The 27,425-nt window shown below is 51.6% G+C and overlaps 1 protein-coding gene across 4 annotated transcripts in view; it reads right to left on the reverse strand.

Annotated features, from left to right (window-relative positions):
* RUBCN (rubicon autophagy regulator) overlaps positions 1-27,425 on the reverse strand; it is a 74,178-nt gene that overhangs the window by 32,874 nt on the left and 13,879 nt on the right. For 2 of the 4 annotated variants that reach the window (XM_060172224.1, XM_060172223.1), the window contains exons 2-9: positions 24,842-24,995; positions 19,048-19,131; positions 16,522-16,672; positions 14,493-14,599; positions 12,308-12,458; positions 7,535-8,065; positions 4,921-4,965; positions 2,342-2,425 (exon numbers count right to left, since the gene is read on the reverse strand). In XM_060172224.1, the coding sequence (XP_060028207.1) occupies positions 2,342-2,425; positions 4,921-4,965; positions 7,535-8,065; positions 12,308-12,458; positions 14,493-14,599; positions 16,522-16,672; positions 19,048-19,131; positions 24,842-24,995 (1,307 nt within the window). The remainder of the gene's footprint in view (positions 1-2,341; positions 2,426-4,920; positions 4,966-7,534; positions 8,066-12,307; positions 12,459-14,492; positions 14,600-16,521; positions 16,673-19,047; positions 19,132-24,841; positions 24,996-27,425) is intronic. The other 2 variants (XM_060172226.1, XM_060172225.1) reach the window with 1 other exon arrangement.

Below are 27,425 nucleotides of genomic sequence, written 5' to 3' on the forward strand. Positions count from 1 at the left end.
AGCAGCGGGCATGAGGTGTGCCCTCCACGACCCAGGTGACATGAGCTCAGGGGAGCAGTGGGCATGAGGTGTGCCCTCCACGACCCGGGTGACATGAGCTCAGGGGAGCAGTGGGCATGAGGTGTGCCCTCCACGACCTGGGTGACATGATCTCAGGGGAGCAGCGGGCATGAGGTGTGCCCTCCACGACCTGGGTGACATGAGCTCAGGGGAGCAGTGGGCATGAGGTGTGCCCTCCACGACCTGGGTGACATGAGCTCAGGGGAGCAGCGGGCATGAGGTGTGCCCTCCACGACCTGGGTGACATGAGCTCAGGGGAGCAGCGGGCATGAGGTGTGCCCTCCACGACCTGGGTGACATGAGCTCAGGGGAGCAGTGGGCATGAGCTGTGCCCTCCACGACCCAGGTGACATGAGCTTGGGGGAGCAGCAGGCATGAGGTGTGCCCTCTACCGCCCTGGGTGACATGAGCTCAGGGGAGCAGCAGGCATGAGGTGTGCCCTCCACAACCCGGGTGACATGGGCTCAGGGGAGCAGCGGGCATGAGGTGTGCCCTCCACGACCCGGGTGACATGGGCTCAGGGGAGCAGTGGGCATGAGGTGTGCCCTCCATGACCCGGGTGACATGGGCTCAGGGGAGCAGCGGGCATGAGGTGTGCCCTCCATGACCCGGGTGACATGGGCTCAGGGGAGCAGCGGGCATGAGGTGTGCCCTCCATGACCCGGGTGACATGGGCTCAGGGGAGCAGCGGGCATGAGGTGTGCCCTCCACGACCTGGGTGACATGAGCTCAGGGGAGCAGCGGGCATGAGGTGTGCCCTCCACGACCTGGGTGACATGGGCTCAGGGGAGCAGTGGGCATGAGGTGTGCCCTCCACGAGCCGGGTGACATGATCTCAGGGGAGCAGCGGGCATGAGGTGTGCCCTCCACGACCCGGGTGACATGGGCTCAGGGGAGCAGCGGGCATGAGGTGTGCCCTCCACGACCTGGGTGACATGATCTCAGGGGAGCAGCGGGCAAGAGGTGTGCCCTCCACGACCTGGGTGACATGGGCTCAGGGGAGCAGCGGGCATGAGGTGTGCCCTCCACGACCTGGGTGACATGAGCTCAGGAGAGCAGCAGGCATGAGGTGTGCCCTCCATGACCCGGGTGACATGGGCTCAGGGGAGCAGTGGGCATGAGGTGTGCCCTCCACGACCCGGGTGACATGATCTCAGGGGAGCAGCGGGCATGAGGTGTGCCCTCCACGACCCGGGTGACATGAGCTCAGGGGAGCAGCGGGCATGAGGTGTGCCCTCCATGACCCGGGTGACATGGGCTCAGGGGAGCAGTGGGCATGAGGTGTGCCCTCCACGACCCGGGTGACATGATCTCAGGGGAGCAGCGGGCATGAGGTGTGCCTTCCACGACCCGGGTGACATGATCTCAGGGGAGCAGCAGGCATGAGGAGTGCCCTCCACGACCCGGGTGACATGGGCTCAGGGGAGCAGCGGGCATGAGGTGTGCCCTCCACGACCTGGGTGACATGATCTCAGGGGAGCAGCGGGCAAGAGGTGTGCCCTCCACGACCTGGGTGACATGGGCTCAGGGGAGCAGCGGGCATGAGGTGTGCCCTCCACGACCTGGGTGACATGAGCTCAGGAGAGCAGCGGGCATGAGGTGTGCCCTCCATGACCCGGGTGACATGGGCTCAGGGGAGCAGTGGGCATGAGGTGTGCCCTCCACGACCCGGGTGACATGATCTCAGGGGAGCAGCGGGCATGAGGTGTGCCCTCCACGACCCGGGTGACATGAGCTCAGGGGAGCAGCGGGCATGAGGTGTGCCCTCCATGACCCGGGTGACATGGGCTCAGGGGAGCAGCGGGCATGAGGTGTGCCCTCCACGACCCGGGTGACATGATCTCAGGGGAGCAGCGGGCATGAGGTGTGCCCTCCACGACCCGGGTGACATGATCTCAGGGGAGCAGCAGGCATGAGGTGTGCCCTCCACGACCCGGGTGACATGGGCTCAGGGGAGCAGCGGGCATGAGGTGTGCCCTCCACGACCCGGGTGACATGATCTCAGGGGAGCAGCGGGCATGAGGTGTGCCCTCCAAGACCTGGGTGACATGAGCTCAGGGGAGCAGTGGGCATGAGGTGTGCCCTCCACGACCTGGGTGACATGGGCTCAGGGGAGCAGCGGGCATGAGGTGTGCCCTCCACGACCTGGGTGACATGAGCTCAGGGGAGCAGCGGGCATGAGGTGTGCCCTCCACCGCCCTGGGTGGACACGCTCTCTGGGGAGCAGCGGGCACGGGCTGGGCAGAGGCTGGCTGCACCCAGCCGTCCTGACGGCACTCACCGTTCTCCAGGCACAGAGCGCTGGCTGTGCCGACTCCAGGGCCGAGCAAGGGGCCGCTCAGCGTTGACTGAACGCTGCTGGATTCTAGCGTCCGTGAGTGCCGGCGAGCAGAGACAACGGAGGTGAGCGGCACTGGGACCCTCCTTGGAGAGTCAGCGCCGCGCCCCCACGCCTCCCCAGACACAAAGGAGGCGGCACACCGACCAGGGCATCCAGGGTGCAGGGACACAGCAGGGGTGAGGTGGGCACGGTGTGTTCACAGGTGGGGCTGGGGCGTGACCCGGAATGCGGCAACACAAGGCAGGGGTGGGGTGGGTGCAAGTGGGTGGGCGGGTTCAGTTCCCTTTGTCCACAGTCTGGGTGTCCCCACAATACAGGCAGCTCTATCGTTTCAGCAAAACCAGCCTCGAGGAAAACTCTTCTCCAGGGGAAGGCAAAGACTGACCTGGACTCAGTGGAGCTCACTGGGGCAGTGTGCTGCTGTCTTGTGCACAGCCGGGGTCAAGCCGGCCCTGCACTGAAGGAAGCCTCGGTGCTGCAGTCTCTCCACTCTCTCCCTCTCCCTCTCTCTCCTTCTCCCTCATTCTCTACAAAAATAATAAATAATAATAATAACCTTTTCCAGTAGCTTGACAGTAGCTTTTAAAAATATCAGGAGGCCAGGCTGTGGTGCACCTGGTTGAGCACACACATCACAGTGCACAAGGACCCGGGTTCAAGGGCCCACAAGTGGAGAAGCAGGGCTGCAGGTGTCTATCTCTCTCCCTCTCTACCTCCCTCTTCCTCTCAATTTCTGGCTGTGTCTACTTAAGAAATAAATAGAGATCATCAAGAAAATTTTTTTAATACCAAAAGGACTACACTCACAGAAACAACATCATGGTATGACCGGCCTCTGTTGAGCCTCAGATCTAAACACACCTGCACATTTAACCTGTTTGCTAATCAGCAGAACAGCAACCACAACACGGCAATGTCCTTAGAATAGCCATCCAGGCAAAGACTCTCAGACCGAAGACCACATGACTACCTCAACAGATGCAGAGAAAGCCTCTGACAGAATCCAACATCCCTCCGTGATCAAAACACTACAAAGAATGGGAATAGATGGAAAATTCCTGAAGATAGTGGAGTCTGTCTATAGCAAACCTACAGCCAACATCATACTCAATGGTGACAAACTGGAAGCATTTCCCCTCAGATCAGGTACGAGACAGGGCTGCCCACTATCACCATTACTGTTCAACATAGTGCTGGAAGTTCTTGCCATAGCAATCAGGCAGGAGCAAGGAATTAAAGGCATACAGATTGGCAGAGAAGAAGTCAAACTCTCCCTATTTGCAGATGACATGATAGTATACATGGAAAAACCTAAGGAATCCAGCAAGAAGCTTCTGGAAGTTACCAGGCAATACAGTAAGGTGTCAAAATTAACATTCAAATTAACTGCTACATATTAATATTCAAAAGTCAGTGGCATTCCTCTATGCAAACACTAAGTTAGAAGAAGATGAAATCCAGAAATCAATTCCTTTTATTATGGCAACAACAAAAATAAACAATAAAATATCTAGGAATAAACCTAACAGAAGAAGTGAAAGTATTGTATACTGAAAATTCTGAGTCACTACTCAAGGAAATAAAAAGACACAAACAAGTGGAAAGATCTTCCATGTTCATGGGCTGGAAGAATTAACATCATCAGAATGAACATCCTACCCAGTGTCATCGACAGTTGTTTTCTACCAGAGCCCTGCTCAGTTCTGGTTTGCAGTGGTGCAGGGGACTGAACCTGGGGCTCGGAGCCACAAGCATGAAAAGCTTTTTACAGAACCATTTCACTACCTCCCACTCCTGAAGTCTTACAACTTCTCGTGGCCTGTGGTCAACAATAGTCCAGAAAATGATCCTGCAGACTTTTCTCTCCTTTGACAAGCTCACTACCGGGCCAGGTCTGCGCCCGCATCCCTCCCATTCTACAGACACATCTGAAACGCACCACAAGTTCGAGGACCCAGGCTGTAACATGGTTACTTAGTTTGAACACCACCATACAAACAAAGACAAAGACTAAGTCACTAGGGGAAAAACTCCTGTGTGATGGCTGAAATGGAGGCGGGCCAAGCACATGCCAGGGAGGGGAGATGGGTGAGAGGAGGAGAAAACGGGGGACAGGCAGGACCAAAATCATGCGAGACCAGAGGGGAGGAAACACATTCTGGTGCGAATTCGCGGGAGATTAAGATATCCACAGCGGGGGCTCAGTTACGAGAACAACTCTGCTGGTGGTTTGTGATGAGGCCTCAGCCCCACTTTAAAAAGACTGGGAAATCCTGAATCTGCCTCCCAGAAACTGCCGGGAGACAGAACAGGGCGTGTGGGAGTAGCTGGCAGGAATGCCCGCTGCACAGAACACGGCCACCATTTTACAGAAAGGCCCAGGCGCGCGGTGGCACCAGACAAGCCGGCGTTTGACACCAGAATGGAAAAGGATGTTGGGAGTCGAGGTGGCTGGTTACAGAGCGGGAGGTGACAGTGGTGGTGGCAGACAGAGCGAGGACGGCCACGGGCCTGCAAACCTGCAGTGGGGTCTTCAACTATGATGGTGATGCTCCTGCAGCCTCCTGCACGCAGACAGACAGCAAGTCCAGAGAGGAGAGCAGAGCAGAGAGTGAAGACAGAGTGATACCACAGTGGCCTTTTCTCAGGGGAGGGGCACCGGCTCCCGAGAGGGGCTCGAGGCTGGAGGCGGGGCTGACGCGTGAACGTCCATGTGGCTGCATCCCCTCTGCCTCGCCACTCAGGTCCCCTCTGCCGGTTACTGTAGTTTCTGGAACCGCGCAGATTCAAGAACGGGGGCAGGGAAGGCTGACATGCTCAGAGACCAAGGCCCGGCAAGCAGCAGACGCCAGGGCTGCGCCAAGGGATGTGACGTAGGGAACCCGCCAGGCCCTCTTCATGTGTGTGGGAAGACAGGCTTTGATCTGGAATTACTTTTCTTTCCCTTAAAGAGTTCCAATAAGCCGGGGCCAGGTGGTGATGCGCCTGGGTGAGCGCACAAGGACCCGGGTTCAAGTCCCTGGTCCCCACCTGCAGGGGGAAAGCTTTGCGAGTGGAGAAGCAGGGCTACAGGTGCCTCTCGAACTCCCCCCTCTCAATTTCTCTGTCTCTCTCCAATAATAAGTAAATAAATAAATAAAGAGTTGCGATAAGCTAGACCCATTCCTGAGGGGCAGACAAGTTGTCAGTCACTTCAGGGAAAGGCCCTGAGCTGACTTTTCTGAACTTTGCAAATATCAGTGGCAGCTCAAGTCCTTGCCTAATTTTCTTTTCGTAATGTTTAAGTATCTGCTGGTTACGTTTCATATCTGCGGCCGTCCTGCCCGTGACTGGCTTTGAGCACAAAGGTCTGTTTGCTATACTAGAGACTCTCCTTCAAATAAAACTCAGCCAAAGCCTGCCAGACACCCCCCCCCCCCCAGGAAAGAGGGTGGAGGGCGATGGCAAAGGGAGCAGACCCACCTCCCCGGGGGATGCTGCGTCAGGGTCCCAGCGCCAGGCCCTGCTCATGTGACGACCTTGACCTGCACCAGAGACTTGAGAATAGGGCACCATCACCCACGCGGGCTACCTCGCCACCTTGGGGTGCCTCTCTCACACTGGTGATACATCCTGGCCACACTTCTCAGGACGCGCAGGACGGCAAAAAATTTAACAGGAGGGGGCTGGGCGGGGGCAGACCCGGTTAAGCACTGTATCACCACACACAAGGACTTGGGTTCAAGTCCCCGGCTCCCCACCTGCAGGGGGTCTTCTTCACAAGCGGTGAAGCAGGTCTGCAGGTGTCTGTCTTTCTCTTCCTCTCTGTCTCCCCTCCTCTCGCAGTTTCTCTCTGTCCTATCCAGTAAAACGGAAAAAATGGCCGCCAGGAGCAGTGGATTCATAGTGCAGGCACCCAGCCCCAACTGTAACCCCGGAGGCAAAAAAAAGGAAAAAAGAAATGGGGTAATTTTAAAGGCGCTTAGTACTCCCCCCTGTCTTAGAGGCACAGTTAAAACTTGAACTGGGTGGCACAGCACCTGATTGGGCGCACATGTTACAATGCCAAGGACCCGGGTTCGAGCCCCTGGCCCCTATCTGCAACGGGGAAGCTTTGCGAGTGATGAAGCAGTGTTGCTGGCGTCCTCTGTCTCTCTGTAGGCACTCTTCCCTCTTGATTTCGGACTGTCTCTACCAAAAAATTAAAGATTATAAAAAAATTAAAAAAAAACTTGAACTGTGATGAGTCACTATTCTCTGAAGCTGAAGAAAGAACCAGAGAAAAGCCCAGAAAGCCTTCACCGCCAGCAACGCAGAAAGGAATAAATGTAAGTACTCTCCCAAAGACCTTCGGGGTATCCATATTACACTGCAAAGCTCGCCTTTTCTTGTAAGCAAGATACTATCATTATACACGTCCTCGTGTTTGGGAGCTGCTCTCTGCCCTGATCCAGCTTTCTAGTCCTATTCTCAACTCTGACACCATCTCCCCAGACACGACTTTCAGTCCACCTGCATGCTAGCTGTCAGGCTCAGGCAAAAATTACTAAAGTTAAGGGCCCCTTGGAACACACCTAAATAGACTTCCTAGCTTCTTCCCATGAAGATCCCTAGTTCCATCTGCTCTACTCCTACCTTTGGGTTCCTGTTTATTAAACGGTTTGTCCTGCTTTATGTCTTACTGCCTTTCAGCCAACAAGTTGCAGAAGCTGCCATGACACCATCCTGACTTCCCCAGGCAGACACCGTCACCAATGTGTCCTGGAGCCTCCCCTCCCCAGAGCCCTGCCCCACTAGGGACAGACAGACACAGGCTGGGGGTGTGGGTCCACCTGCCAACACCCATGTCCAGCGGAGAAGCCATTACAGAAGCCAGAACTCCCACCTCTGCTCCCCAGAAAGAATTTTGGTCCATCCTCCCAGAGGGATAAAGAACAGGGAAGCTTCCAATGGAGGGGATGGGACAGGGAGCTCTGGTGGTGGGAACTGTGTGGAGTTGTGCCCGTGATCTTACAGTCCTGTGAATCATTATAACTAACAACAAATGCAGAGAAAGAAGCAGAGCAACTGTGTGCCGTTTGGAGCACTGTAAGAGCAAGCTGCACCGCCAATTCAGGAGGCAGCCACACTAGTCGGGGCGGTACCTGTCCTTACCTGGCGTGGCTCTGGAAGCAACATTGGTGTCCGAGTGGGAACGAGCATGGATCCTCTTGGCTCCACTTGGAGCAGTGAGTATCTGCCCCTCTGAGAAGCTGGACCTGCGGGGGACACTGGGCGGCTGGCTCTGTGCCGCTCCATCCTGGACCCCCTGCGAGGAAGCGGCAGAGTCAAGCTTCTGGGAGCCGCTGGAGGGGAAGACGTCCGAGCTGCCGCTCTTGGCATTGCCGCTGCGACTCTGGGGGCCGGCAGCACAGCCTCGGGGGCCCAGGTTGCCGATAGCCAAGTACTCAGGCCCTTCGCTGGCCTCGGTGGGACCCTCGTCCTGGCTGCCGGTCCTGGCGGCCTCCCTGGGGCTGGTCAGAGGGCTGCAGCTCCCACCCTGTGAGGCTGGAGGAGCCATGGCGAGGGAGGAGCCTATGAGCAGGGAGCCTCGGGTGCTCTGGGCCTCCGTCGACCACACAGGGCCTCTCCTGTCCCCAGGCTCCTGTGGAGCTCCAGAGAGGGAAGAGGACGTAGATCTTCTTTCTAAGATATGAAAACAAAGGGGTAGGGAGGTGAAGCACTTTAGTGATGGCTTTTGTGGTCACTGCCAGGCCACCCCATCACCCAGGGCCCTAGTCAGGGGATCCTGGGACTCCCACACAGACATGATGGGCCTGGACCTCTCACAGATCCCTCTCTCCACCATCACTGTCACCTCCATCAGGAACGTCAGCACAAGCCCTCCTGTGGCATCCCCAGGACCTGCCCTCACTGCAGAGCAGCCATGGTGGGGACGCCCCACTCTCTGAAGGGAGGGAGGTCAGCCTGCTCTGCCCCTCGAGGAAGACGGGTCCTGACATGAGAGCAGCCTGGAAGGTTCCAGCTGTGACCACGGACTGTGAGCTCAGACTGACAGGGACTCGGAGGTCACACAGGCTCCTGTGCTGAACAGGAATAGACATGGGCCCTGGGTCAAATGGATAAAGTTAATTCAATTTATATACTTTCTCCATATTTGGGAGCTACTCTCTGCCCCAATCCACCTTTCTAGTCCTAATCTTGACTCTGACACCATCTCCCCAGACAAGACTTTCAGTCCACCTGCATGTTAGCTGTCAGGCTCAGGCAAAAATTAGTAAAGTCATAGACCCCTAGGAACATAGGTAAGAGCATGGACTCTGGAGAGCGACTTTGCCAATCATTATTGTATGTTCCTCACCTTCGCAATGGACAAAGAGTGCCATCAGCCTCAGAAGTCTGTCTTGAGGATCAGTGCAGACTCAGTGAATGATGCTAGCGGGCCTAGGACTCGCCAGGCACTCAGTGAAGGCTAGCCATCAGCATGAGACGCTGTCTTAGCCATGGAAACCACACACCCAGAGAGAAAGGACAACACCCACCTTTGATCTGTCGCTTTTATACTGAGGCCAAATTAGCTTAGGTCACTTGCCACGTGACTCTTGATATTTTAAAAAATTCTATCATTACCAGGGTTTCACTACTCCAAGCTAACATTTTCAGATAGAGACAGACAGACAGACAGACAGAGAGAAAGAGATGGGGCCAGGTGTTGGCGCACCTGGTTGAGCCCCCAGTCCCCACATGCAGGGGGAAAGCTTTACAAGCAGTGAAGCTATAGGTGTCTCTTTCCCTCTCTTCCTTTCTCTGTCTCCCTTCCCTTGATTTCTGGCTATCTCTACCCAATAAATAAACAGATAAATGAATAAGATTTAAAAATCAAGAGAGAGAGAGAGAGAGACCACAGTACTGAGGCTTCCTCCAGTGCAGTGTCGGGGCAGGCTTGCAGCTGGGCTGAGCGTCTGTCGGCCTGCGATACCTGATGCTACGTGAAGTCTGCGGCGAGGTGACGGCGAGGCGGGTCCAGCGTGTGCTGGTGATGTGCACGGACCTGGCTCTGAGCCTTGACACCACACAGGAGCACCATGGCCGCGGAGCGCCACGGCCCCCTTCCTGCCCGTCTACAAGTACAAGACGGGAAACGGCCTGGCAGACTGCTCAGTAACACTGTCCAAGCACAAGTCCCAAGTAGATTCCCGGCACTACACTAAAAACAAAAAGAGGGGCCAGGTGCTGGTGCACGTGGTTAAACACACACACTACAGTGCGCAAGGACCCAGGTTCAAGTCCTTGGTCCCCACTGATGGGGGAAGCTTTACAAGTGGTGGGCAGGGCTGCAGGTGTCTCTCTGCCTCTCTCCCTCTCTATCAACCCCTTTCAATTTCTGTTTATCTCTACCCAATAATAAATAAATTAAAGTTTAAAAAAATGATATATAGAAACATAAAAAAAAAATAAGAAGAAGAAGGGCTGGGGAGACAACAGAATGGCTCCGCAAAGACTCTCCTGCCTGAGGCTCTGAGGTCTCGGGTTCAATCCCCAGCACCACCATCAATCACAGCTGAGCAGGGCTTTCTTTTGCGCTGTTTCTCTGTCTCTCTTTCTCTTACTAAAATAAATAAGTTAGTACTTATAAATAAATAAGGAAGCCTGAAGTTTGACAAGCTGCACCAGCCCAAGAGTCTACCTATACTCAGCCAGTGAGCATCTACAAAGTCTCCCACTCTCCAGAGACTGTGCCATGTGTGATGTACTCCCGTCCCGTCCCCTCCCGTCCCATCCTGTCCTGTCCTGTCCCATCCCGTCCCATCCCGTCCCGTCCTGTCCCATCCCGTCCCATCCTGTCCTGTCCTGTCCCATCCCGTCCCATCCTGTCCCGTCCTGTCCCATCCCGTCCCGTCCCGTCCTGTCCCATCCCGTCCCATCCCGTCCTGTCCCATCCCATCCTGTCCCGTCCCATCTCGTCCCATCCTGTCCCGTCCCATCCCATCCCATCCTGTCCTGTCCTGTCCCATCCTGTCCTGTCCCGTCCCATCCCATCCTGTTCCGTCCTGTCCCATCCCGTCCTGTCCCGTCCCATCCCATCCTGTTCCGTCCTGTCCCATCCCGTCCTGTCCCGTCCCATCCCATCCTGTCCCATCCCATTCCATCCTGTCCTGTCCCATCCTGTCCCATCCTGTCCCATCCCGTCCAGTCCCATCCTGTCCCATCCCATCCCATCCCATCCCATCCCGTCCTGTCCCATCCCGTCCCATACTGTCCTGTCCCGTCCTGTCCCATCCTGTCCCGTCCCATCCTGTCCCGTCCTGTCCCGTCCTGTCCTGTCCCATCCCGTCCCGTCCCGTCCTGTCCCATCCCGTCCCATCCCGTCCCGTCCCATCCCATCCTGTCCCGTCCCATCTCGTCCCATCCTGTCCCGTCCCGTCCCATCCCACCCTGTCCTGTCCTGTCCCGTCCCATCCCATCCTGTTCCGTCCTGTCCCATCCCGTCCTGTCCCGTCCCATCCCATCCTGTTCCATCCCATTCCATCCTGTCCTGTCCCATCCTGTCCCATCCTGTCCCGTCCCGTCTTGTCCCATCCTGTCCCGTCCCGTCCTGTCCCATCCCGTCCAGTCCCGTCCTGTCCCGTCCTGTCCCATCCCATCCCATCCCATCCCGTCCTGTCCCATCCCGTCCCATCCTGTCCTGTCCCGTCCTGTCCCATCCTGTCCCGTCCTGTCCCGTCCTGTCCTGTCCCATCCCGTCCCATCCCATCCTGTCCCATCCTGTCCTGTCCCATCCTGTCCCGTCCTGTCCCATCCTGTCCCGTCCCATCCCGTCCCATCCCATCCTGTCCCATCCTGTCCTGTCCCATCCTGTCCCGTCCCGTCCCGTCCCATCCTGTCCCGTCCCATCTCGTCCCATCCTGTCCCGTCCCGTCCCATCCCATCCTGTCCTGTCCTGTCCCATCCTGTCCTGTCCTGTCCCGTCCCATCCCATCCTGTTCCGTCCTGTCCCATCCCGTCTTGTCCCGTCCCATCCCATCCTGTCCCATCCCATTCCATCCTGTCCTGTCCCATCTGGTCCCATCCTGTCCCATCCTGTCCCATCCCGTCCTGTCCCATCCCGTCCTGTCCCATCCCGTCCAGTCCCGTCCTGTCCCATCCCGTCCTGTCCCATCCCGTCCAGTCCCATCCTGTCCCATCCCATCCCATCCCATCCCGTCCTGTCCCATCCCGTCCCATCCTGTCCTGTCCCGTCCTGTCCCATCCTGTCCCATCCCATCCCATCCTGTCCCGTCCTGTCCCGTCCTGTCCTGTCCCATCCCGTCCCGTCCCGTCCCATCCTGTCCCATCCCGTCCTGTCCCATCCCATCCTGTCCCGTCCCATCTCGTCCCATCCTGTCCCGTCCCGTCCCATCCCACCCTGTCCTGTCCTGTCCCGTCCCATCCTGTCCTGTCCCGTCCCATCCCATCCTGTTCCGTCCTGTCCCATCCCGTCCTGTCCCGTCCCATCCCATCCTGTCCCATCCCATTCCATCCTGTCCTGTCCCATCCCGTCCCATCCTGTCCCGTCCCGTCTTGTCCCATCCTGTCCCGTCCCGTCCTGTCCCATCCCGTCCAGTCCCGTCCTGTCCCATCCCATCCCATCCCATCCCATCCCATCCCGTCCTGTCCCATCCCGTCCCATCCTGTCCTGTCCCGTCCCGTCCCATCCTGTCCCGTCCTGTCCCATCCTGTCCCGTCCCATCCTGTCCCATCCCGTCCCATCCCATCCTGTCCCATCCCATCCTGTCCCGTCCCGTCCCATCCCGTCCCATCCCGTCCTGTCCCATCCCATCCCACCCGTTCCATCTTGTCCAATCCTATCCCATTCCGTCCCATCCCATCCTGTCTCATCTTCTCGGGTCCTATCCCATCCCATCTCCTCCCATCCCGTCTCCATACCTGGGCCATGGAGAGAGACTGGAGGGGACAGGCCAGACCCACAGGAGGGAGGCTGAGGGTAGCCGGTTGAAGGCATGTGTGTTGATCCAGGGAGGGCAGTCAGGCTTTGACTCTTTGTCACCACCAAGGGGCTGTCATGTTTCCTGGCAAACTAGAAAGGAAAGGGATCAGAGCCAAGGGAGAGACCCCAACAGAGGATACCTGGCGCTACGACACAGCAGCGGCCCCACCTCCCACCTGCGGGGGGAGCTTCTCAAGCGGTGAAGCAGGGATGCAAGTGTCTCTCTCTCTGTCCCCCTGCCCTCACAATCTCCCTTCATCTTTATCCAATAATCAATGTATACAATAAAATGTTTAAGAGGGTGCATTTAATGAGGCTGGGTGGTAGTGCACCTCCTTGAGCGCGTTACAGTGCTACAGTGCGCAAGGACCAGGGTTCAAGCCCCCGTCCCCACCTCAGGGGGAAGCTTCCCGTGTGGTGAAGCAGGGCTGCAGGTGTCTCTCTGTCTCTCCCTCTCTATCTCTTCCTTCCCTCTTGGTTTTTGTCTCTATGCAATAATAAATAATTTTTAAAAAAACCTGAAACACTCTGAGAAGTGGGTCTTTGAGCCACACACCCTATTCTAGCAAATGACTTTAAAGCCTCAGAGACCAGCACACACCCCAGCAGCGCACTGACCTGGAGGCAGTGCTGGAGTCACGTGTCTAGCAGGTAGACCAGGGCTCAAATTCAGGCTCTGTGACCACAGCCCTCTGGCTCAAACGTGGGGTTCTGCGTTCTGTCCCTCTTGGAGTTTGGGAGCTGCTCTCTGCCTTGACCCAGCTTTCTAGTCCTGTTCTAATCTCTGACACCATCTCCCAGACAAATTAGTCCACCTGCATGTTAGCTGTCAGGCTCGGACAAAAACTGCTAAAGTCATGAGCCCCTTGGGACATGGCTAAAATAGACTCCCGGCTTCTTCCCACACAGAGACCCGTACTTTCATCTGCTCTGCTCCTACCTTTGGTTCCTGTTTGTTAAACAATTTGTCCTGCTTTGTGTCTTACGGCCTCTCAGTCACCAAGCTGCAGATGCCGCCATGACACCATCCTGACTTCCCCAGGCAGACGGCCATGTGTCCACCCATGTGTCCTGGAGCCTCCCCTCCCCAGAGCCCTGCCCCACTAGGGACAGACAGACACAGGCTGGGGGTGTGGATCCACCTGCCAACACCCATGTCCAGCGGAGAAGCAATGACAGAAGCCACAACTCCCACCTTCTGCTCCCCATGAAGAATGTTCATCCGTCCGTCCTTGTTGTGACCCCAACAGGACTCTGGGACAATTAGCATAGGAATGGTGGCAGTCTGAGGTGGAGCAGACTGACAAGGGGTTGTATAAGCAGGGACTTGCAGCAGCTGGCTCTCCTGATGGGATCACCTTCACTAGCACTCATTTGTCGTGGCTCTGCACTGATCCTGGTCTTTTCACGTGGTGATCTTGGGTAACTCAGTCTGCGGACTTGGGACTTTTGTCTATTTTCCTAGGTAGACATCTCCCCTCACATCCTCAGTGATTTTATGAATAAACCTCTTTTGCTTAACCTTAAATGGAGCTGCTTATTCTGCAGCACCTAGTAATTTGCCCTTTACCCCTGAATAAAGCCTTGAATTGTCTAGCCCAGTTCCCGGTGTCCCGCAGTGAATCCTTTATGCACCGCAGCCAAAGCCCCTTTAAGTTAAAGTTTCAACACATACTCCCAGAGGGGAGGAATGTTAGGGAAAGATGACCAGAGGGCTCTGGACCCCAATTCCATGAGGATCTGGAGAGAGAGAAAGCAACGACATCTGGAAGTAGTAGGTGTGGGTGTGCCTTAGGAAGAGAAGGCAGGACTGTGTAAACGTGGGCAAACACATACAAATACAGACAAACGGTTGTAAAAATAGCAGTCAACCCACATCTGTGCCTTTGGGAGAACCACTGCAGCTTCTTCCAGTGGATGAGATGGGGATACAGACTGTGGTGGGCGCAATGAAGAATTATACCTGATATCCCATAATTTTGTAAATCAGTATTAAATCACCAATAAAAAACCCTTTCTGTTCACAACAGCCTAAATGTTACTGTCTACTACCGTTCAGTTGGCTAAAGCGATCATATCATGCTCAGCCCAGAGCCCAGCAGACAACCATTTCTTGCCACTTACCATAGATGCATCAATCTGAGCCAGCAGACGAGGGTTGTTCTGCTCCACAGCTTCTAAACACTGCAGCATGGCCGTGACATGGGCGGTGCTCAGCAGGAAAGCAGTATCTGAAGAGAGAAAAGGACAGTGTGGGCCCCACAGGAGATGGTTAGCTCTGTCGTCTGAGTCCCACGGGGAGACGGTTAGCTCTGTCGTCTGAGTCCCACAGGAGACGGTTAGCTCTGTCGTCTGAGTCCCACAGGAGACGGTTAGCTCTGTCGTCTGAGTCCCACGGGGAGACGGTTAGCTCTGTCATCAGAGTCCCACAGGAGACGGTTAGCTCTGTCGTCTGAGTCCCACAGGAGACGGTTAGCTCTGTCGTCTGAGTCCCACAGGAGACGGTTAGCTCTGTCGTCTGAGTCCCACAGGGAGACGGTTAGCTCTGTCGTCTGAGTCCCACAGGAGACATTAGCTCTGTCGTCTGAGTCCCACAGGAGACATTAGCTCTGTCGTCTGAGTCCCACAGGGAGACGGTTAGCTCTGTCGTCTGAGTCCCACGGGGAGACGGTTAGCTCTGTCGTCTGAGTCCCACAGGAGACGGTTAGCTCTGTCATCAGAGTCCCACGGAAGACGGTTAGCTCTGTCGTCTGAGTCCCACAGGAGATGGTTAGCTCTGTTGTCTGAGTCCCACGGGGAGACATTAGCTCTGTCGTCTGAGTCCCATGGGGAGACGGTTAGCTCTGTCGTCTGAGTCCCACGGGGAGACGGTTAGCTCTGTCGTCTGAGTCCCACGGGGAGACGGTTAGCTCTGTCATCAGAGTCCCACGGGAGACGGTTAGCTCTGTCATCAGAGTCCCATGGGGAGACGGTTAGTTCTGTCATCAGAGTCCCATGGGGAGACGGTTAGCTCTGTCATCAGAGTCCCACGGGAGATGGTTAGCTCTGTCATCAGAGTCCCACGGGGAGACGGTTAGCTCTGTCATCAGAGTCCCACGGGGAGACGGTTAGCTCTGTCATCAGAGTCCCACGGGGAGATGGTTAGCTCTGTCATCTGAGTCCCACGGGGAGATGATTAGCTCTGTCATCTGAGTCCCACGGGAGACGGTTAGCTCTGTCATCTGAGTCCCATGGGGAGACGGTTAGCTCTGTCATCAGAGTCCCATGGGGAGACGGTTAGCTCTGTCATCAGAGTCCCATGGGGAGACGGTTAGCTCTGTCATCAGAGTCCCATGGGGAGACGGTTAGCTCTGTCATCAGAGTCCCATGGGGAGATGGTTAGCTCTGTCATCTGAGTCCCACGGGGAGATGGTTAGCTCTGTCATCTGAGTCCCACGGGGAGATGGTTAGCTCTGTCATCTGAGTCCCACGGGAGATGGTTAGCTCTGTCATCTGAGTCCCACGGGGAGATGGTTAGCTCTGTCATCTGAGTCCCACGGGGAGATGGTTAGCTCTGTCATCTGAGTCCCACGGGGAGATGGTTAGCTCTGTCATCTGAGTCCCACGGGAGACGGTTAGCTCTGTCATCAGAGTCCCACGGGAGATGGTTAGCTCTGTCATCAGAGTCCCATGATGGTTAGCTCTGCCGTCTGAGTCTCACAGGGAGACGGTTAGCTCTGCCGTCATAGGGTCCCACAGGGAGACAGTTAGCTTCCTTTAGGGCCCTGAGAGCTCAGGGAAGAAGCAGGGAAGCTAAAAGAGACCTGAGTGCGAGTAGGACCTCGTGGCACAACGGTAGCGCATCTGACTCCGGAGACCTGAGTATGAATCATGCCATCTGAAGTCAGAAAGATCAGGGGCAGGTAAAGTCTATGAGCCGCCAAAGAGAGAGGCCACAGCAAGAGACTTCACTGCCAGAATCACAGAGCTGTCTCTAGCCAATAAATAAAGATTTTAAAACACTTTTACAAAGACAGAGGATGGGAATCCTGTCTCTGGTGGGATCTCTGGCAGCAAGGGGCAGCGTGAGGCCGGGGGAGAGCAGTTGCCACGGCACAGGTGAGCGGGGAGCAAGGGGAGGTGACTCGCAGTCCTGGGTGGCACCTCCACCTACCTGTGTAGAACTTCCTGATGTTCTGTCTGTCTCCGAGCAGAGGCCGTAGCTGGGCGGACAGACAGTGGGACTGCAAGCTGTGCTGCAGCCACAGCTGGGCAACGCTCACGCCTCCAGTGCTGTCCTGGCCGTTCTCGTGCCAGTGGGTGAACTGGGAGACAAGGAGACAGCCGTCAGCACTCAGGCCCCGCTGGAACTGCGGAGACAGCGACTGTGCTGGGGGAGAAGGATTTGCGAGACACCTGCCTCTCAGTTGGGAGTCTGTCGCTGTGCTCGAGGCCCACTCACACTGTGGTGCCAGCAGTGCACATGTGTCCCCATAACGGGCTGACCAGCACTAGGGCTGTTTTCCGTCCGGTGCTACCTTGTGAACAATACGGCTAGATCACGCACGTGCAAGTCACTGCAAGGCTACATATTTTATGTGTATTTTAAAGAAGCATTTATTCTTTTTGTTTCCCTCACCAGAGCCCTGCTCAGCTGTGGCTTATGTGGTGCAGGGATTGAGCCTGGGATTTCAGAGCCTTAGGAAGAGAGTCTCTTTGCAGAACCATTATGCTGTCTCCCCTCTCCCTAAGATTTTAATTTTAATATTAAAGTAAGAAGAAGAATAAAGAATAGAAACAAAGAACTTCCCCTAACATCATTTCAACAATGAACCTGATAGTAACTGTGGAAACATGAGACCAGACAGCCGAATGTCAGTGTCACAGATGAGAGAAGCAGCTGTGGTAAACATGACAACAGACGGCCGAGTGTCAGTGTCACAGATGAGAGAAGCGGCTGTGGTAAACATGACACCAGACGGCCGAGTGTCAGTGTCACAGATGAGAGAAGCGGCTGTGGTTAACATGACACCAGACGGCCGAGTGTCAGTGTCACAGATGAGAGAAGCGGCTGTGGTTAACATGACACCAGACGGCCGAGTGTCAGTGTCACAGATGAGAGAAGCGGCTGTGGTAAACATGAGACCAGACGGCCGAGTGTCAGTGCCACAGATGAGAGAAGCGGCTGTGGTAAACATGAGACCAGACGGCCGAGTGTCAGTGCCACAGATGAGAGAAGCGGCTGTGGTAAACGTGACACCAGACGGCCGAGTGTCAGTGTCACAGATGACAGAAGCGGCTGTGGTAAACGTGACACCAGACGGCCGAGTGTCAGTGTCACAGATGACAGAAGCAGCTGTGGTAAACGTGACACCAGATGGCTGAGTGTCAGTGTCACAGATGAGAAGCCTACGTCAGGGACCATCAACTATTCTTTTGAATTATCATGCATACATAAACACATAGATGTTAACTTGTCTGCAGTAAATAGATAAGTAATGAGTAAATGCAGACATCTAGACCTAGCTTTGTCACCATGGTAAAGTGACCTGACCTCTTGATAGGCGGATAAACACATAGATGTTAACTTGTCTGCAGTAAATAGATAAGTAATGAGTAAATGCAGACATCTAGACCTAGCTTTGTCACCATGGTAAAGTGACCTGACCTCTTGATAGGCGGACAGCTGCACGCAGCTGAGCTGAGGGCCAGAGCAGAGAAGCACCACAGCCAAAGCTGAGGGACTGTGGCCTCCAGGAGCCTCAGCAGTGACCAGCAGGCCAGTCCCTAAGCACTTCAGAGACTCTTACCATTTGTTTGGTCATGATGACTTCCACCCTAGTTCTATATATATGCAGATCTTTGGAAAACAGCAAAAGGTTGTTCATATCTTCCCTTAAAAAAGGTGATCTGGAGGCTGGGAAGACAGCATGATGGTTCTGCAAAAGATTCTCCTGCCTGAGGCTCTGAGGACCCAGGTTCAACCCCCAGCAGCTCCATCAGTCAGAGCTGAGCAGGGCGCTGGATTCTCTCAATACCTCTCCCATTAATATGATAAAGAAATAAATAAATAGTGATTTGGAGCAATGAGTTTGAAAGGTATTCATTTCTCTATCTGGGGCCAGGAGCTGAATACAGGGCCTCAATATGCAAAGCATGCAAACCACCACTAAACTACATTCCCAGCCCAATTATTTACTGTAAAAGCACATGATCCATCAAAAACTTTTAGTAAAAGGAAACCAAATAGCCGTCCCCTCTGATTCAGCAAAACAGGAATAACCACTACTCCTCAGTCAGTAGCAACCTAGTCACACACACACTATCACTCAACCCTGGGAGACACCACACAGAACACAGACAAGCAGGTACGAGCCAACCTTCAGTTCTTTCTTTTTAGGATTTATTTACATATATTTTTCCATTTTTGTTGCCCTTGTTGTTTTCTATTGTTGTAGTTATTATTGTTGTTGATGTCGTTGTTAGATAGGACAGAGAGACATGGAGAGAGGAGGGGAAGACAGAGAGGGAGAGAGAAAGACAGACACCTGCAGACCTGCTTCACCACCTGTGAAGCGACTCCCCTGCAGGTGGGGAGCCGGGGGCTCAAACTGGGATCCTTATACCTGTCCTTGCGCTTTGCGCCACGTGCACTTACCTCGCTGCACTACCGTCCGACTCCCCTACCTTCAGTTCTTACCTTCTCCACATGAAGGGCAGAGTGGGGACGAAGCCAGCAGACGTCCTTCACAAACTGCCAGTAGTCGCTCTGGAGGGAACACACCTGCAGTGAGGACACAGGTCACTACATGCTGCTGAGTCTAGTTCATGCTGGTCCTGCAGCCCAGCTCTCTGCTTACACACCTGCAGTGAGGACACAGGTCACTACATGCTGCTCTCAGTCTAGTTCATGCTGGTCCTGCAGCCCAGCTCTCTGCTTACACACCTGCAGTGAGGACACAGGTCACTACATGCTGCTCTCAGTCTAGTTCATGCTGGTCCTGCAGCCCAGCTCTCTGCTTACACACCTGCAGTGAGGACACAGGTCACTACATGCTGCTCTCAGTCTAGTTCATGCTGGTCCTGCAGCCCAGCTCTCTGCTTACACACCTGCAGTGAGGACACAGGTCACTACATGCTGCTCTCAGTCTAGTTCATGCTGGACCTGCAGCCCAGCTCTCTGCTTACACACCTGCAGTGAGGACACAGGTCACTACATGCTGCTGAGTCTAGTTCATGCTGGTCCTGCAGCCCAGCTCTCTGCTTACACACCTGCAGTGAGGACACAGGTCACACATGCTGCTCTCAGTCTAGTTCATGCTGGTCCTGCAGCCCAGCTCTCTGCTTACACACCTGCAGTGAGGACACAGGTCACTACATGCTGCTCTCAGTCTAGTTCATGCTGGACCTGCAGCCCAGCTCTCTGCTTACACACCTGCAGTGAGGACACAGGTCACTACATGCTGCTCTCAGTCTAGTTCATGCTGGTCCTGCAGCCCAGCTCTCTGCTTACACACCTGCAGTGAGGACACAGGTCACTATCATGCTGCTCTGAATGTAGCTCATACTGGTCCTATGGGATGACTATGGGATCACCTGTGGGATGACTTCAAAAGAAATAATATTTACATTATTGGCTTACCATAGGAACAAAGAGGAGAAAAGAAAGTATTCTTCACGCCATAATAGCTGAAAACTTCTCTAGTCTAGACAACCTCAACAACATAAAGGTACAAGAAGCCCTGAGGGTCCCAAACAGAATTAACCCAGATTTAAATACACCAAGACACATCATATTTAGAATATAAAGGAATAAAGATAAAGTAAGGATCCTAAAGGCTGCAAGAGAAAAACAAAGAGTCACCTATAGAGGAAAACCCATGAGATTAGCAGCAGACTTCTCCACACAAGCACTACAGGCCAGAAGAGAATGGCAAGATATCTATCGAGTGCTCAATGAGAAAGGCTTTCAGCCAAGAATACTATATCCTGCTAGACTGTCATTCAGACTAGATGGAGGCATCAAAACCTTCTCAGACAAGCAACTGTTGAAGGAATCAACTATCTCCAATCCTGCCCTGAAGGATGTTCTGAAAGGTCTTCTATAAACAGTCAGACCACCATAAATAGGCCATATATCAGAACACTCTAAAAATCTACAAGAATGGCATTAAAATATCTGCAAACTTTGATATCAATATATGTCAATGGCCTGAATTCACCTATTAAAAGACACAGAGTAGGAAGAAGGATCAGAAAACACAACCCAACAATATGCTGTCTACAGGAAACCCACCTAACTCACCAAGACAAACACAGACTCAAAGTGAAAGGATGGAAAACTATCATACAAGCCAATGGCCCACAAAAAAGGGCAGGAGCAGCTATTCTCATATCTGACACGATACACTTTAAAATAAATAAAATTTAAAAAGATAGGGATGGACACTACTTAATGCTCAGAGGATCAGTCAATCAAGAGGACTTAACAATTATTAACATCTATGCACCCAATGAGAAGCCATCTAAATACATCAAACATCCACTGAAAGAGCCACAGCAATATATTAACAGCAACACAGTCATAGCAGGGGACTTCAACACCCCACTATCTCAACTGGATAGATTATTCATGAAGAAAATCAGTAAAGACATGAGGAAGCTAAATGAAGAGATAGATAAACTAGAACTATCAGACATTTTCAGAGTCATTCACCCCAAGAAACTGGAATACACATTTTACTCAAATCCACATGGGTCACTCTCAAGGACAGACCATATGTTAGGCCACAAAGACAGCATCAGCCAATTCAAGAGCATTGAAATCATCCCAAGCATCGTCTCAGACCACAGTGGAATGAAACTAACACTTAACAATCAACAAAAGATAGTAATAATCCCAAAATGTGGAGCTCAATAGTACACTACTTAACAACTTCTGGGTCAAAGAGGAAATAAAGGAGGAAATCAAAATGTTTCACGAGTTCAATGAAAATGAAGACACAAGCTATCAAAATATTTGGGACACAGCTAAGGCAGTACTGAGAGGGAAGTTCACAGCCATACAAGCACACATTAGGAAACAAGAAAAGGCACAAATAAACAGCCTGATTGCACATCTTAAAGACCTAGAAGAAGATCAACAAAGGAACCCTAAAGCAACCAGAAGTACAGAAATCACTAAAGTTAGGGCAGAAATAAATAACATTGAGAATAGGAAAACCATACAAAAGATCAACGAAAGTAAATGTTGGTTCTTCGAAAGAGTAAACAAAATCGACAAACCTTTAGCCAGACTCACAAAACAAAAAAGGGAGAAGACCCAAATAAATCGGATAGTAAATGAAGAGGAGATATGACAACAGACACTGCAGAAATTCAACATATCATGCGAGGCTTCTCTGAACAACTATATGCCACCAAGCTAGAGAACCTGGAAGAAATGGACGATTTCCTAGATACCTACCAACTTCCAAAACTAAGTAAAGAGGAAGTAGATAACATGAACAGGCCCATCACAGCTAATGAAATTGAAACAGTTATCAAAAATAAAAGTCCTGGACCAGATGGTTTTAAAAATGAATTCTACAAAACCTTCAAAGAAGGTTTATACCTCTACTTTTAGAAGTATTTTAAAGTATTTTCTAACTTTTAGAAGTATTTTTTAGATTTATTTATTTATTTATTTATTTTTACTTAAAGAAGGTAATACCTCTACTTTTAAAACTTTTTCAGAAGATTGAAGACACTGGAATACTCCCTGCCAGCTTCTATGAAGCCAATATCACCCTGATACCAAAAGCAGACAGGGACACAACCAAAAAAGAAAACTACAGACCAATATCTCTTATGAAAATAGATGCAAAAATATTGAACAAAATTCTAGCCAACCAGATACAGCAGTACATTAAAAAGATTGTTTATCATGACCAAGTGGGGTTTATCCCAGGCATGCAAGGTTGGTTTAATATACGTAAATCAATCAACGTGATCCACCACATCAACAAAAGCAAGACCAAAAACCACATGGTCATATCAATAGATGCAGAGAAAGCCTTTGACAAAATACAACATCCCTCTATGATCAAAACACTACAAAAAAAGGGAATATATGGAAAATTCCCGAAGATAGTGGAGTCTATATACAGCAAACATACAACAACATCATACTCAATGGTGAAAAACTGGAAGCATTTCCCCTCAGATCAGGTACTAGACAGGGCTGCCCACTATCACCATTACTATTCAACATAGTGTTGGAAGCTCTTGCCATAGCAATCAGGCAGGAGCAAGGAATTAAAGGGATACAGATTGGAAGAGAAGAAGTCAAACTCTCCCTATTTGCAGATGACATGATAGTATACATAGAAAAACCTAAGGAATCCAGCAAGAAGCTTTTGGAAATCATCAGGCAATACAGTAAGGTGTCAGGCTACAAAATTCACATTCAAAAGTCAGTGACATTCCTCTATGCAAACACGAAGTTAGAAGAAGATGAAATCCAGAAATCAATTCCTTTTACTATAGCAACAAAAACAATAAAATATCTAGGAGTAAACCTAACCAAAGAAGTGAAAGACTTGTATACTGAAAATTATGAGTCACTACTCAAGGAAATAGAGAAAGACAAAAAGAAATGGAAAGATATTCCATGTTCATGGGTTGGAAGAATTAACATCATCAAAATGAATATATTACCCAGAGCCATCTACAAATTTAATGCTATCCCCATCAAGATCCCAAGCACATTTTTTAGGAGAATAGAAAAAATGCTACAAATGTTTATCTGGAACCAGAAAAGACCTAGAATTGCCAAAACAATCTTGAGAAGAACAGAACCGGAGGCATCACACTGTCAGATCTCAAACTGTATTATAGGACCATTGTCATCAAAACTGCTTGGTACTGGAACATGAACAGACACACTGACCAGTGGAATAGAATTGAGAGCCCAGAAATGAGGCCCCACACCTATGGACATCTAATCTTTGACAAAGGGGCCCAGACTATTACATGGGGAAAGCAGAGTCTCTTCAACAAATGGTGTTGGAAACAATGGGTTGAAACATGCAGAAGAATGAAACTGAACCACTATATTTCACCAAATACAAAAGTAAATTCCAAGTGGATCAAGGACTTGGATGTTAGACCACAAACTATCAGACACTTAGAGGAAAATATTGGCAGAACTCTTTTCCACATAAATTTTAAAGACATCTTCAATGAAACGAATCCAATTACAAAGAAGACTAAGGCAAGTATAAACCTACGGGACTACATCAAATTAAAAAGCTTCTTCACAGCAAAAGAAACCACTACCCAAACCAAGAGACCCCTCACAGAATGGGAGAAGATCTTTACATGCCATACATCAGACAAGAGTTTAATAACCAACATATATAAAGAGCTTGCCAATCTCAACAACAAGACAACAAATAACCCCATCCAAAAATGGGGGGAGGACATGGGCAGAATATTCACTACAGAAGAGATCCAAAAGGCCGAGAAACACATGAAAAAATGCTCCAAGTCTCTGATTGTCAGAGAAATGCAAATCAAGACAACAATGAGATATCACTTCACTCCTGTGAGAATGTCAGACATCAGAAAAGGGAACAGCAGCAAATGCTGGAGAGGGTGTGGGGTCAAAGGAACCCTCCTGCACTGCTGGTGGGAATGTAAATGGGTCCAACCTCTGTGGAGAACAGTCTGGAGAACTCTCAGAAGGCTAGAAATGGACCTACCCTATGATCCTGCAATTCCTCCCCTGGGGATATATCCTAAGGAACCCAACACATCCATCCAAAAAGATCTGTGTACACATATGTTCTTGGCAGCACAGTTTGTAATAGCCAAAACCTGGAAGCAACCCAGGTGTCCAACCACAGATGAGTGGCTGAGCAAGTTGTGGTATATATACACAATGGAATACTACTCAGCTGTAAAAAATGGAGACTTCACCATTTTCAGCCGATCTTGGATGGGCCTTGAAAAATTCACATTAAGTGAAATAAGTCAGAAACAGAAGGATGAATATGGGATGATCTCACTCTCAGGCAGAAGTTGAAAAACAAGATCAGAAAAGAAAACACAAGTAGAACCTGAAATGGAATTGGCGTATTGCACCAAAGTAAAAGACTCTGGGGTGAGTGGGTGGGGAGAATACAGGTCCATGAAGGATGATAAATGACATAGTGGGGGTTGTATTGTTATATGGAAAACTGGGAAATGTTATGCATGTACAAACTATTGCATTTACTGTTGGATGTAAAACATTAATTCCCCAATAAAGAAATTAAAAGAAAGAAAGAAAATGACTGCTTTGTAAATATTCTCAGACGTGTCCTAGCATGCTCCTAAAAAGAAAATCCTCAGTGATTGGTAACCACTGCCCCACCCCCCTGCCACCATGTCACAGTCCTGTTCTCAGGAGCTCACAGCTCAGTAACCTTCATCCTCTCCCTACAACAAACCCAAAGAGAAGGTTTGCGTACCTGGTCACGGATGAGCCCGTGATGGAGGATGCTCTGCATGTCCCTGCAAAGCCGCTCCAGGCCGCCATACTTGGACCAGACGTTGGGGCTATTGGTGGATACCAGACCTTCCACTGTAGTCTTCAGATTACCCAGCAACTGCCAGTGCTCCCTCCTGAGGAGACATCAGTTACACCAGGCGTCAGCCGACTTCGCGCAGCTCACCCAGATGGAGTCCGAGAAGCCACGTCCAGCCTGCCCACACCCTAATATCCTCTCCCATGTCAAAATCTTGCTAGTGCCCGACATCCAGTTCAGAGAGGATTTGAAACACACATGTCCAGTGCCATGAGACAGACACACGCATCACTGCCACGCCCCGGGCATTTGGGCCGTTCCAGGCTTAGCTATTGTGAACACGGCCGCTATCAACACAGGTGCTGTGCCCTGTGACTCTGTGTCATCACATCCTTGGGGGACTGCTGGGTCATAAGGCGTCTCCATCCGTATCTGTTTGAGGGTTCTCCAGGCTGCTCTGCACTCCCACCAGCAGTGCAGCAACTACTCTGATCACCAGAGCTGGATGATGGTCCAGGCGTCACCCTGTGGAGCAGGTGCAGCAGGGTCACGGCTCTCCGGGGGGTGGGGGCACCTGGTGCAAACGGCATCTGGAGGACCAGCACAGAAGGGGTGCGTCTCGTGCCTGAGGGGACGTGGGCTGTGCTGCCAGCAAGACTCCTGAGGCGAGGGACCTGCTGTCGGCCAGGAAGGTGATATTATAGATCTTCAATCTGTGATGTCAGTGAATGACAGTGGCCCGAATTCAACTACCAAAAGGCACAGAGTAGGAAGATGAATCAGAAAACACAACCCATCCATATGCTGTCTGCAGGAAACCCGCCTAACTCAACAAGACAAACACAGACTCAAAGTGAAAGGATGGAAAACCGTCACACAAGCCAATGGCCCACAAAAAAGGGGCAGGAACAGCTATACTCAGTCTGACACAATAGACCTTAAAATAAATAAAGTTTTAAAAGAAGAGATGGACATTAGTTAATGCTCAGAGGATTAGTCAATCAAGAGAACTTAATGATTATTAACATCAATGCACGCAGTGAGAGGTAAATACATCCAACATCACTGAAAAGGCTACAGCAATATATTCACAGCAACACAGTCACAGTAGGGGACTTCAACAGCCCTTGGATGCTAGACCAGAAACTTCAGATACTTAGAGGAAAACATTGGCAGAACTCTTTTCCATCGAAATTTTAAAGGCAACCTCAATTAAACAAATCCAATTAAAAAAACACACACAAAGCAGAACTTGGACTGGGTGGGTCTAGCATATTACGCCAAAGTAAAGGACTCTGGGGTAGGGGGGTGGGCAGAAGTCAAAAAACAGGATCAGAAGGGAAATTACCAAGCAGAACTTGGACTGGATTTGGCGCACCGCACCAAAGTAAGAGCCTGGGGTGGGGGGTGGGGGTAGGGGGCTCAGGTCCTGGAACAGGATGGCACAGGACCTAGCAGGGGTTGGATTGTTATATTTTACTGTTGACTGTAAACCATTAATCCCCCAATAAAAATTTTTTTTTAAAAAAAGCTATATTTAGGGGGCTGAGCAGTAGTGCACCAGGTTAAATGCACATAGTGTGAAGCACTCCCCACCTGCAGGAGAGTCGCTTCATAGGCGGTGAAGCAGGTCTGCAGGTGTCTGTCTTTCTCTCCCCCTCTCTGTCTTCCCCTCCTCTCTCCATTTCTCTCTGTCCTATCTAATAACAACAATAATAACTATAACAACAATGAAAAAACAAGGGCAACAAAAGGGAAAATAAATAATAAATATATATACATATATATTTATACTACACAGTAGTTTATTAGCTGTGCAATAGAGTCACATCTTTTAAAAAGTGACGTACAGGGGAGTCAGGCGGTAGCACAGCGGGTTAAGCACATGTGGTGGGACGCACAAGGACCAGTGTAAGGATCCCGGTTCGAGCCCCCAGCTCCCCACCTGCAGGGGAGTCACTTCACAGGCGGTGAAGCAGGTCTGCAGGTGTCTGTCTTTCTCTTCCCCTCTCTGTCGTCCCCTCCTCTCTCCATCTCTCTCTGTCCTATCCAATAACGACGACATCAATAACAACAACAAAAACTACAACAACAATGAAAAAAAACACAAGGGCAACAAAAGGGAAAATAAATAAATATAAATAAAGATTATTAAAAACAAGTGACAGACAAACCTGAACTAATTGTGATGCAGAACGTGCATGAACACGCACCTGAGAATGAGCACGACAGGCCCGCTCAGAGGCTGCTGCAAACGTTAACTGGTGACAACATTGCCCCGCCAGATATTCGTCGGGACGCGGCATCATCTAAGTTCATTTCCCACGTCTACGCTCGACCGGACCTGCCAATCTACGTGGATATCTTCGCCCACCCTGTCCAACGCTTGATGTCTCGTCACCCAATCTGGTCCCCTACGCCTACACTGAACTTCTCTGTTCCAGTCTCTTGGAAACAGAGCTGGCAGTCAGCCGAGGTCAAGAACAAACACCTCATCACAGACCCCTGCGAGCGTCAACCCGGCTTT

This window comes from Erinaceus europaeus, chromosome 14, assembly GCF_950295315.1.
Source record: "Erinaceus europaeus chromosome 14, mEriEur2.1, whole genome shotgun sequence".
Taxonomy (NCBI): domain Eukaryota; kingdom Metazoa; phylum Chordata; class Mammalia; order Eulipotyphla; family Erinaceidae; genus Erinaceus; species Erinaceus europaeus.